Source organism: Sesamum indicum, linkage group LG16, assembly GCF_000512975.1.
Source record: "Sesamum indicum cultivar Zhongzhi No. 13 linkage group LG16, S_indicum_v1.0, whole genome shotgun sequence".
Lineage (NCBI taxonomy): Eukaryota > Viridiplantae > Streptophyta > Magnoliopsida > Lamiales > Pedaliaceae > Sesamum > Sesamum indicum.
Window position 1 is genome coordinate 1,348,588 of NC_026160.1, and position 13,517 is coordinate 1,362,104.

At 30.1% G+C, this 13,517-nt stretch overlaps 1 protein-coding gene across 1 annotated transcript; it reads left to right on the forward strand.

Moving 5' to 3' along the window:
- On the forward strand, nucleotides 10,134–13,023 carry LOC105178525 (xyloglucan endotransglucosylase/hydrolase protein 9). Its single transcript, XM_011102015.2, has 4 exons — nucleotides 10,134–10,362; nucleotides 10,547–10,647; nucleotides 11,392–11,585; nucleotides 12,418–13,023. Exons 1-4 carry the CDS (start codon nucleotides 10,203–10,205, stop codon nucleotides 12,836–12,838), a joined length of 876 nt encoding a protein of 291 aa, XP_011100317.1. The 5' UTR covers nucleotides 10,134–10,202; the 3' UTR covers nucleotides 12,839–13,023.

Below are 13,517 nucleotides of genomic sequence, written 5' to 3' on the forward strand. Positions count from 1 at the left end.
TGTCCTCAAAATGTTGTCTTTAGGTCAAAATATTTTTTTAGTTTCATATAATAAGTGTAGAATTTATTTTGGTACCATAATTATGTCAGCTGTCAATTTTAATTTTATAAAATTTATAATCACGTATTTTTAATCCCGAAAAAGTCACATACATTGTGGTTTTGATGACTAAAAAGGTGTTGTTTAAAACTAAAAAGACGTAATTTTGATACTAAAGAGGCACAAATCACATTTTTTTTAACTAAAAAGACGTAAAATTTAAGTTTTATGAGATTAAAAGCGTCACCTGTCATAATTATAATACAAAAAAAAATCTATCTTTTTTTTGTATGAAACTAAAACAATATTTTTTCCCTTATCTTAAATATTTATCGGATGGGGGCGTAATTAATTGCATGTTGATTCATTTTATTGGATTACTATTTTAGTATATTTGTCAAAGAAATCATGTCTTGATTTTCTTTTGCACCCCAGCTATTGTCATTGGGGTAAAACTTGACATGGACATTTTTGGTCGGGAGGTAATTCCCTCCCGACAAGGGATTTAAATTTTTCTGCATTCATGGGAGTCGATCCATCAAAAATAATTTTTTTACTAGAATTTGTAAAAATAGTAAGTAGGATCGAATTTACAAAAAATCGATTTCAAATTAATTTCTTAAAGAGTAGAATAAAAATAAAAAAGGAAATGTTATTTTAAAATCTAAATCTAAAGTTAAGTAGAAGAAAATAGTATTTAAAAGAGGAATAAATATGAGAAAAACATTCCAGTTAAATACTGGATCATGCTCAATTCCATGGTTGATCATAAATATAAAGATGACAATTATCCATGATAGATAAATTGGCTATGGTCATTGATACGATCTAACAATCTCACATTTCTTTACCTTATTGAGTCAAAAAACGTCTGTTGACTAAATCTCTAATCAGTAAACAACCTTGGAAACGTTCTCAAGATTTAATTGACCAACAGCATTAAGAACTAGAAAGGCTCAATTCTAACCAATAAATTCCTATGAGGATTTATTTAAGTTAGATTGTGCATTCCTCATAATATAATAAAAAAATACGGTATAATCAAGTATGTTGTGTTACTACTAGTTATTAAACTAAACAAACAATTACGGACTTGCATTATTCATAATTCAAATTATTTATAATAAGAGCACAGAGAACAACACAAATACCAATATGAATAAAATTATAAAGTATAGATTAGATCTCACAACTCATTGAACTTAAACATTCGCCGAATCTTTAACCGAAATTAGAAGAAGTAACCTAGCATGCTACTTACACATAAAAGAAAAGAGAGAATTTTATAAAACAAACTCAGAGAATGAAAGATCCAAGGATCCAAAGTTGTCATTATGGTGAATTACACAACATATATATACTATTAGTCACCTAATTCTATTAGAACTAAGAAGGTAGATTTCTAATAAAACTAAAAGTCCTAAGGAAATAAAAGTCCTAAAGGGATTCTTCCAACCAAGATAGTTTTCAATCAGCCAAATGTCTCCCAATCAACTTCAAAACCTTCCAAAATTCGCCTCTTGAACTTTTCTTTTTCAGCCATATACCGCAGTTTTAGGCATGGGCACGCCTAACTTATCATACTGATCTGTCAAGTTGTGGATTTTGGCTTCTTTATCTTTTTTTCATTTCATCAATCCATTATAAACTAATGCTGCAATGTGATATTTGATTTGAAATTATAATAAGATGCACTGCTATCATGCATCTTCTATTTTAATTAATATATACATATCACGTGTATAAAGATTACATTATTTATTTTTGTTGGATATTGTGTCGAGCTTGTGGATTCATAACTCAATATGCATCCATATTTAATATAGAGTTTGAAGTCTCCCAACTTAACTAATATTAGTATGAGAACTTCTCTTGTATAAATTGTATAGAGTTTGAGGTCTCTTATATGCATGTTGGGATACGAACTCCTTTGAAATAAACCCTATTTGAGATAAGAGTACGTAGTCTCCCAAATGCATGTGTGAGAAATGGACTCTTTTTAAGAATAGGGTTAACTACAACTACAAACAAGTTTGATCCCAAATGATATTAAAAGTGTCAAAGACTCTCTCCGTACATCTCTCCAAGTCCTTCCTCAGAGCATCACAAAAGATTCCATGCCTTTAAAGTGTGTGGATGAGTGGATTGCTCTGAGACTAATCCACCAAGACGAGTTCGTGGGTTTGTACAATAGATGGAGCAAGTCCACCATGGGTAACCTTCAAAATGTTCTTGAGATTAACTCCAAAACGACAAGAAAAGATGTTTGTATTCCAATGAAGGAAATGGCTAGTAGTAGACGAGCTAGACCCGAATACATGGATCGTCATACTTTTGCTCATACAGGTAAACCCAATCCATGCACAATTATATGCCTATGTGTTAATTACTTAATTAGTGTGCACATAGATATATTATACATGAGATCATTATATACAGTGAGTTGTGTATTGAATATGTCTTGTCAAATCATGAATAGTAGCTTGCATTAAAAAAAATAATATTTTGAGTATTTATAGCGGAGTCAGAAAATTTAGGACCGATGTAGGAAAAAGTATATATTTATGGTATATTTTTAAATATAAAATTACTCTTATACCTTTAATAATAATTTGTTACTACAAATGTATCCATCACATATTTTTTATGAATTATCCATTGTTTTTCAACAATTTTATTTAAAAAAAAATACTATGTACGTACACATAACATGTATATAACGTTAAAATAAAATAAAAAATACAATAAAATTTAAAATAAAAAATTCAATCCGACAAAAGATTCGGCCTTTTCAATAATCTTGCATGCCTCATAGATCTTCGTTAGTTTGAGTGAATTTCCAGCCAGCATGCAAGCACACATTGTTAAGATATAAATTCTACGTAATAGGGTTGAATTAATACACAACACATATTGTTAAGACATAAATTTTACGTAATAGGGTCCAATTAATACACATCACACATTGTTAAGACATAAATTTTAGGTAATAGGGTCCAATTAATACACATCACACATTGTTAAGACATAAATTTTACATAATATGGTCGAATTAATACATAGGCAACAGCCCCAACCTTCCACTTATTCCTGAATTTCAGTACACACAATCCTGAAAAACATGCGACTCAGGTCTGAAAATATGAAAAGAATAGCAAAAATGTTGTGGAAATTCCCCAACTGTTAGGCAAATTGTCCATCGGTCAACCACAAACCCTCAACCGGCGTCGCACTTTTCCAACAGTCGGGGGATTCTTTGTCATGTTTTCATGTATTAGGAAAAATATAACTTTTCGCTACAATTAACTATATTATAATCAAAAGAAAAAAAAATCATCGCAAATCCAAATTAACCACGACTTACAATAATTATTAGTCGAATTGTTGTGGATAGACTTATTTATTAGACAAAAATAAATCTGTATGGTACTAAATATAATTTTTTAAATTATAAAGAATTTATATATAATTATACCAAATTTAAAAAAAAAAACGATTACAATGATCCCTAATTATTATAAAATTGGGTGAGCAAATATAGTCAATATTCTTGGTACTAGGAACAATCATAATATTAATTATTGGTGCAAGTTGTAGAAAATATAAGTTAAAATATGGTATGATGAGTGATGTAATGGCAGTGGGCAGTGGGAGTGACACAGTCACAGTTCTGCATATCCCCATGCGCTGACTGCTGAGCTTCAATTTTAAATATATTATTGGAATAAAATAATATATACATTAGTAATTTATAAATTCAAAATCTTTTTTTCGAGTAAATTATTTTTTTAAAATAAAATTATAAAACTCGTATATATGATGATTGTATGAATAATACCTAACATTATATTATATATTATCGATTATATTACATAGCATATCAATTATGATATACCGTATGCAAGATCAATTTGGAGATGAGTAAAAGATTAAAATATAATTTGGGTTTTATTAAATTTTTATTGCCAAAATTTAGAATTTGGAAGAAACAAATTTCTGCCTATCTACTTATATCTTACTCTCGAATTATTATATCATTCAAAGATTCAAATTCATATATATTCAGCCCATCCCGATAATCCGGCATTGAGTTAATTTTTTATGGGCTCGCGGAATTGATTGGGGCAAAGTTTGTTCGATATAGTTTGTGGTAGTATCTCTTTATTGAAATATAGAGGTAAATTTTTCATCTTTATCTCTATAATTGTCGGAAGGCTATTATTTCGGATTTATTTATTTATCTGAGTATTTTTTAGACGAATTGTGAAGATGTTGAGGTTGTAACGTAAGGAAACAAGTGTCATCTTCAAATTTTTAAAATTGATACTAAATTTAAATTCGGGGAAATAGTGTTTCTTTTTCATTCTATGACGTAGAGTCTGTCTACTTTTGATCCCATCAATTACGAAATTCTCATTTTTGATCCCGTAACACTAAAAAAATAACTATTGGCTACAATTTTAATAGCTATCGACTAAAAATCATGGTAATAATTTTGATCCCACGGTTAAATAAAATCAATGCAAAAAATATAGATTTTTCTTCAATAAAAATTTATTTGTCATGGCTAATGTCCATAGTAAAAATATTTGTTATGATATGACAAATATTTTGATTATCCTCGCAGATATCACGACCAACAACTGCTGCATGACTGTGGTAAATAACTATTCGCTATATTTAATTTTAACCATAGTAATTAGACATAGTTAAATGTTACGTCTTTTGTAGTGTAAATTTCAAAAAACAACACTTTTAATCGCACGATACCTTTCCGTAACAGAAAATGACATGTGGTGGTTAAGTGAATCGGATAAAAAATATTACTTATTAAAAGTTACAGAACAGAAAATGATGATCACGTGACATATGGGGCCCAAAGTATAAAAGCCTCTAAGGGCTACATGCATTTTCCATTAAAATATATTACAGAAATGTGTCATAGGACTAAAAATGTTAGTATTTAAAAGTCGCGAGACTAAAAATACCAACCCCGCCATCAATAAAATCAAAAGTGAAAAGGGCTAAAATTTCGGGACCAAAAATCGAACTAAATACCAAATTTTCAAAAAAAAAAATACAAAACCTAAATTTTGAATTGAATTTTGAAAATGTATTCATAAATACCAGTATATTAACACTGAGATAGTGGGACAATAAAAATACGGAAGGGAGCAGAGCGTACACAGTATTCCCGGAAATGGAGGTGTTGAGTAGGTGATCTAGCCAAGAGGATAATCTGGGACCTGTCTCTCACCTGCCCTCATTCCCCCATCTATCCATTTCCATTTCTTCTCTTTTTTACAATTATAATTAAAAACGTTGATTAAATGACACGCTTTTCTAGGTTCTAAAAAGATAGGCATTGGGTGATTTTTAATTATTTATTATTATTTTCAAATAAATAAAAAATTGAAATTTGAAAGAGATGGGAAAGTATGTAGTGGTTGCAGAGTACAGCTGGATGTTGCTCATCAAAGCATCATATGCATTTATAAGTAAAAACAAAGGTGGAAATAAAGTGATTCCCCTCAATCCCATCATTCATTCTCTACGCCACCCCATACCCTAGCATCTATCCTTTCAATTTTCACTTTTTTTGGATTCCATTACTCTTTTTCTTAAAAAAAAAAAAAAAAATAATTCTATCGAGAGGTGTTTGCAACGGCTAAAAATTATTCACTATGTTTGGTTTCATTTTTAACTTGTTTTGATATACTTTCTGGAGATAGAGAGAGAAAAATAAAGATAAATAAGTATGTGTTAGAGATAGTGTGTATATTTGGATTTGTTTTTTGAGATAATATAAAATAAGTATGATATGTTTGATGTTGTTTAGTAGGAGACAAAAATTATTGTTCATTATCAAATCATGTCTCTTTTATATATATTTATATATATGTATGAGTATGAATATAATTTTTTTATTTGTAGGTGTAGATTTATTTTAACAAAAAATAAAAGAGGCACTGTTTCAAAACATCTCAAAACACCACCAAAACTTTCAAAACAAATCAAGGCAAATATTGTCCATGTTTTGGCCCATCTCGGAGATGAATCAAAATTGAAACCAAACATAGTGATTGTTTTTAGGTCTGTTCAATTTGGTTAACTGAATTGAATTTAATCGATTCTTTTATTAATTAAAAAATTTTCGCATGCTAAAATGGCGTACAGAAAATCAATTTGAATCCTAGATTTGGTTCGATTATACTCGGACTTTTTTGTCGGTTCAGTTGACGATTAAAAAAAATCAAATTTTAGTAAAATATTACAAACATTGTTTCTATTGGTTTAAAATATATATATATATATAATTTATATATGTTAATATATATATAAGTTAATAGTCATACTATTAAAAAAATATAATTTATACGTATACAATATATATGTATTTTCAATTTGATTACTCCGTCAGGCACGATTAACCGAGCAGAAAAATCATAACTAACCGAATTGTACCGTTTATTTTTAAAAAAATTGAATATTGAACCGAGTTTTTGGTTCGATATTCGGTACGAATCGAAAATTTGAGTAGGAATATAATATAAAGTATTATATACATGTGAATTTTTTTATATATTTATTTGAGTCAAAATTCATTTGCTATTTCATATATTAATTACTAAATTCAATTAATTGGCATTTTCTGTAAAATATTACAATGTTTCAAACAATACAAACTCTTTAGACTCTAAATATACTCTTTAGATTCCTTCACAAATAATTTACTAAAAAAGTGACAAAAAAATAAAATACAAAACTTTAGGCTACGTTTGGACGGAAGAATTTAAAATAAAAAATTTTAAATAACTCTAAATCAAAAAAATTTAACATACATTACTTGATAATTCAAAATGAGAGGATTTGAAATCATTTTTAATATGAAATTATAAATATATATATATATATTTGTTATCAGTTTAAATTTATCAATCCAAACACAACATTAAACATATATACTTTTTTTTTTATAATGAAATATAAAAACACGTAATAAAAGTATTTTGAGAAATTATATCTGGATGGTATGATATGAACTTTTGCAAATAATTTAAAAAAAAGAATTTCTTAATGACTTTATATCAGAAAAATTTAACTCTATGGTTATTTCACAAAATGTAATTCTTAATAAGTTTTGAATATTCAAAATTCTTTCTAACGTAAAATTATCTAAACAAATCCATAAAATTTATTTTTAGCAATTTGAAATTCCGACCTTTAAATCCATTAAACTTATGTAATTATAATATCTTGATTGGGAAAAATATTACATCAATTGTAATTATAATATTTTTTTATTTAATATATTTTACTCGTCACATTATTATTATTATTATTATTATTATTATTATTTTGGGTAAATTACATTGCCATTTCTGAAATAAAATTAAAATATACAAATACCCTCTATATTTTATAAAAATTACAAGAACATTCACTGAAGTTATAATTGTAATTATAACTACGATCTCTACTGAAAGGCAAAGTTTACACTAACACCCCCCAAAATAAATGTTACACTAACACATCTCGAGGGATATAACTGTAATTTTAAAATAATTAAAAAATATTATACTAACACGCCTCTATAAATATAATTTTATAAAAAAATAAAAAATATATATAATTTGATCTAATTTTAAAAAATATCAGCGTAGTTTAACGTCGCACTTTTGATCTCATGTACACAAAAAATACTAAAAAAATTTAAATTCATTAATTTTGGGGAAATGATTTATTTGAAATGGTATTGGTGCGCACACGCGAATCGAATTGGTCGTGAGAGGGAGGGGCCCACCTTCCCAACAACTATTGGCAGAGACAACTGTACAGTCAGTGTCCAGCTGTGAAAATCCACGTTTCCAAATCCCATTGGCTGGCATCCTTACTTATCTTTTCCCTCGACAGCGACAGCTCCTACGCCGTGTCCCCCACAAGCCAGCTAAGCTCACCCAAACGGCTCCCAAATTTTGATTTCTCACTTTGGGGACCTCACTTTAGGGTCTGTTGGCAACTTTTAAGGATTTTGTATTTTGTGAATTTATTCATTCTATTCATTTTTCTTTAAAAAAAAAAAAAACTAATTAAAATATAGCAATAATTCCAAACCAAATTTTGAATAAAAGAATACATCAATAGTTGTATATAGACATTCTCGAAACCCGAATCCAAAATATCTTATTGCGAGGTTACCACCTAAAAAATACTTCATTGATATGCAAAATGGCGTACTGAGGCCCGAAATAATTTTTTCGGTTTGATATGATAATAATCGAAAGTTTCGATTCAGTTCTATTAAAAATCGAACTGATCGATATTTTCCTCATAAAAAGAATTAAAATGGCAAAATTACAAATTTATCTCTTGTAAAGGTAAATAATATTTTTTTCATTCTAAATTCCAATAAAAAGTACAAGAAAAATTAAATACAAACAGGAATCCAATTCTAATATTAAGATCAAACACAATCTAATATATACAAATAAAATAAAATGAAACTAAATAAAACCTCCAATACATGAATCCAATAATCTATATTTGATTGTTTATGCCTTTAACTATAAATTAGAGCCCCTAAAAATGTTAAAACATGTCTAATATTTTTTCCTCATTTCACAAAAATCACTACAAGAAAAATATAATACTAGTGATAAACTATCAAATGATAATTTTAAAGTTATCATTAATAATATATATATATGTATTAAGTTATCATAATTTTTATCTTGTCGCTATATAATTATTAGTGATAAAAAAATATGTATAAAATTATCACTAAATATAATTAGTGACGACTTAGTGATAACATAAAATAGTAACAAGTATTATTTGTTGTCACTGGATCGTCACTATACATGAGTCACTAATTGTATCTAGTGACAATTTTGTGCATATCTTTTTTGTAATTAATTCATGTTAATAACAACTTTTACAAAATAATAATAATTTTTTAAAATTATGAAATTCCTTATTGTGACAAAATAAACAGTTCTGTCACTAACTATATATAATTAGTGACAATATTAAAATTGTTACTTGATTTTCTTTGTCACTGATTTTCTATTTTCTTATAGTGAATATTCGGTATTTATGTATACATATGAATTAAAAAAATAAAGTTGGTATTTGGTTCAGTTTGATTAGCCGGTAACCAAAACCAAACTGAATACCTTATTTTTGCGAAACTTCATACTGAATATTGAATTGAATTCTCGATTTGTTTAATTTTGACATAGTTCGATTGGTTTACCATACTGTCCCACCCCTATATGTAACACAATAAATATTTGAGAATAGAATACTTTTCAGAAAATAAAGATCTTCCATCCGACTTTAATAATATACATTAATATTACATTCACAGGAATGAAACTGTATTTTTAAATTTAAAGCTAATTTGATTATATTTTTTAATTTTTTTATTAAGGTAACATAGAGATTCTAATTGAGTTTGACCAAACAAAAATCAATTATATGATAAATATAATAAATTTATTATATAGTCGCTGATGTATAATTTAACTAGCCAGCATGGCATAGCCTCCCGTACATATAATAAATAATATTTAATATTTTAAAATATATTATAAATAAGAATAATATATAAAGCAATATATTACATTAACGAAAAAGAAAGAAAATAATTTCATAATTAATGTAAATTTTGAAAAAATTGAGTAATTTAGTTATTTTATTATGAAGGGCATTTTTTTAATTTACAAAAAATTGATGTAATGTTAATATTAACCGTCGTTTGTGAGTTTAAAGTGACTTTTCTTTTTAAAAATGATCAATTATATAATAAATATACCAAATTTATTATGTTTTGACTAAATTTAATTTGAACAAAAATAGAAGATCTCTACCGTACCTGTCATAAATCAAAATTGAGTGGGAGCCGAATAATTAGAAGATAACTAAGCCGGCGAGCAACGGCTCAAAGGCGCTATGATTTCTCTCCATCGGGAACAGCGTCCGACGTGGAATTGGACATGCAATTGAAAAACAGATGACGGGGCAGAGTGGCTTTCCACTGAAGCCAAGCCTCATGGATGCTGCTCCCTATATAAAGCCCTCCTCTTCACTTCCATTGCTACAACCACCTCCGCTATCTTCTCCTCTTCTCTCCTCTCAAAATTCACAAAAAAACTGCGAAAATGGCGAACGGGTATGCGATTTGGGTGATGTTCGCTGCATTAGCAGTGGTGGGGTGTGTGAGTTCATCAAAATTTGAAGAGCTCTTTCAGCCCAGTTGGGCCGTGGACCATTTCACGTACGAAGGAGAGGTTCTCAGGATGAAGCTCGACAACTACTCTGGTAACCCCCCTTTCTGTTTCCTCTGCATTCTAAGTGTTTATGGAAATGCCCCTGTTTAATACCGCTGCCGCTTTCTGTTGTTCAGTTGTTGGCTTTGACAAGTAGTGCGAGTTTTGCGTTTTGGGTTCTTCTTTTTACTGTGATTTGCGGCGTAATGGGAAATTTTTTGGATGAATGTTGTTAGGTGCCGGATTTTCATCGAAGAGTAAGTATATGTTTGGGAAAGTCACTGTTCAGATTAAGCTTGTGGAAGGTGACTCTGCTGGGACTGTCACTGCTTTCTATGTAAGCTTGTTATTATTCTTCCTATTTTTCTACTCATGTTGCTCTGCTCACTAACCATCACACACATGATCACGCCGGCGATCTTCGTTCACATTTTTGTATATGAATGAATTAGTAATTTAAAAATTGTACAGTAGAAAATACACCGGTTGATATGACATGGAGTGTTATATGATAATGTGGTAAAAGATTAAATATTAACTTGTTAATGTTTTCGATGAGAAGATCGTTGGATATGGTATCACAAATAGGCCAAATAAGATGTTTTGTATTCGATTTTCACTGGAATTTATTTATGAAAAAAGGAATTTGTATATGAGTATGGCAATCCATTACAGACAACCATCATTGCTATTTATTTGAGGTTCATTGAATGCATTTGCAAAAACTTTGTTAGAGTAAAGGTAAAAAAGTTTCACAAGTTTGCAGCTGTTTTTGTTTTGGGTTGATTAATTATGTCAAAGTATAGGAAAATTCTTGATTTTTTTTTCACTGTACATTAATTATACAACATGTGTTTGATTGATTTAAATTTAGTCTCGGACTAAAATTTCCTGTAGAGGAAAACATACAGCTGGCTTTTCATTTCAGTCTTGTGAAAGTTTATTTAATTCCTCACCTTATTTCCTGTCTGCCATTAATGTGCTAAAAGCCAACCCATCCATCCTTTCTTCTCTTTGAGAAACTTTCTTCAGCATCCAACGTGTTCTAACCCATGATTTGGTGATTGATGAATGTGGGCAGATGTCATCAGACGGCCCGTATCACAATGAGTTCGATTTCGAGTTCTTGGGCAACACCACCGGCGAACCTTACCTTGTCCAGACCAATGTCTACGTTAATGGAGTTGGGAACAGAGAACAAAGGCTGAACCTCTGGTTCGACCCCACCAAGGATTTCCACTCCTATTCCATTCTCTGGAACCAGCGCCAAGTTGTGTAAGCCCCTCTTCCCTCTCTCTCTCTCTCCTTTCTCTCACACACATACATGCGTGTGTCTGTGTTTTTTCTTACTTTGTTGCCTTCGGTGAACACACACATCCAGAGGTGGAACATGGGACTTGCACCATGGTCCCATGCAGATGGAATCATTTTGTACTGAAAAGTGAAAAGCTATGGCATAAAGCAACAACATTTTTTTCACCCCATATATCAATCAATCAATCAATCCCCTTACCATGCACAATTATATGCCATCATTCTTTGTAGATAGCTCATAGCCTTGTCTTTATTTTCATTCTTAATTTTCAATCTTTAAAATAAAAAAAATATGAAAATTGTTTATAATATAAATTAATAGTTTCATTGACTAATTTGAAAGTAGTTTATCTTATTAATTTCGTTAAAAATTGAAAATTGAGAATGAAATGGAATATCATGTATGGTTTACTACATGGATAGTATCATATACATACACAATTTACATAATACATTCTCATGTCTTTCTACCAATTTTGGCTTGTGGGCTCTCAAAAGAGTCTCACTTTTGCATTCTCAAAAATAGATAAAAATCCCAAATCTTGATATGAAATAGTGAAGTTTTTGTAGTGGATTGAATTTTTTATTTTTAAGTATATTTATTTTCTATTTCAAGTAATATATATATGAAACTTTCTCCTAAATGAAATAGATAATACTATTTGTGTGTATACGACGCATATATGTTAAACGGAATAGCATGTTTGATATTATTTGAAATAAGAAATTTAATTGTATTTTGAACCTTATATTTGACTAACTTTTGTGTATTATTTCCGAATGACTTCTACAGATTCCTGGTGGACGAAACTCCTGTGCGTGTACACTCCAACTTGGAGCACAAAGGCGTACCCTACCCAAAGGACCAAGCAATGGGCGTTTACAGCTCGATATGGAATGCTGACGACTGGGCCACACAGGGCGGGAGGGTGCACACGGATTGGACACATGCGCCTTTCATAGCCTCCTACAAAGGGTTCGAGATCAATGGCTGTGAGTGCCCTGATGCAGTGGCAGCGGCCGACAACATGAGACGGTGCAGCAGTGGTGGCGAGAGACGGTACTGGTGGGACGAGCCAACAATGTCTGAGCTCAGCCTGCACCAGAGCCACCAGCTGCTGTGGGTGAGGGCTAACCATATGGTGTACGACTACTGCTACGACGCAACGAGGTTTCCGGTTACTCCGGTGGAGTGCGAGCACCACCGCCACTGAGTGCATGCATGATGGCCGTCACACTTGTAAAGAAGGTGTTGTTAGATGAAGTCAATTTGACATGAGCTCCATGTGTTGGTATTTTGGGTGTTTGCTGCTTTTCCCACTATGTAAGATATATCATTAGTTAGTTTGAATTCAAGTCTTTGGTTCCTTTCATTCAATTTATTTAGAATTTTTGGTAATTCTCCAAGACTTGCCGCCACTCCCCATTTTCAATTCTTATTACATAATATATATCTATATATATATATATACATTTATAACAAGAATTTGGATTTGAAGGAAAAGCTCAAAAATGTATTTTCTACTTACATTAGTATATATTATAAAAATTATAATTTTCAGTAAGATTTGTTTTAAATATTGTAATTATTTTATAGGGCCTAAACGATAAGCGCATTTTGGGCCTAAAAATTATCAGTAACATTATTAGTGCGATTTTTGTTGTTTTTTCTTTCTTTCTATTTTTTTTTTTTTTTGAATTTCTCTCCACACAACACACTCCCAAGACCTCCTAAATATACATCTTGAATTAAAACCGGTTGGTCACCTTAGCGGGTTTAATTACCTTTATGGGATTAATGTGACACGACATGTGTAGGATATTTTGGGGCTGGAAAAGCGCATTTATCTCAAATGCAATTATCCTATGAATGATTGTAGTAGGTTGCTTTCG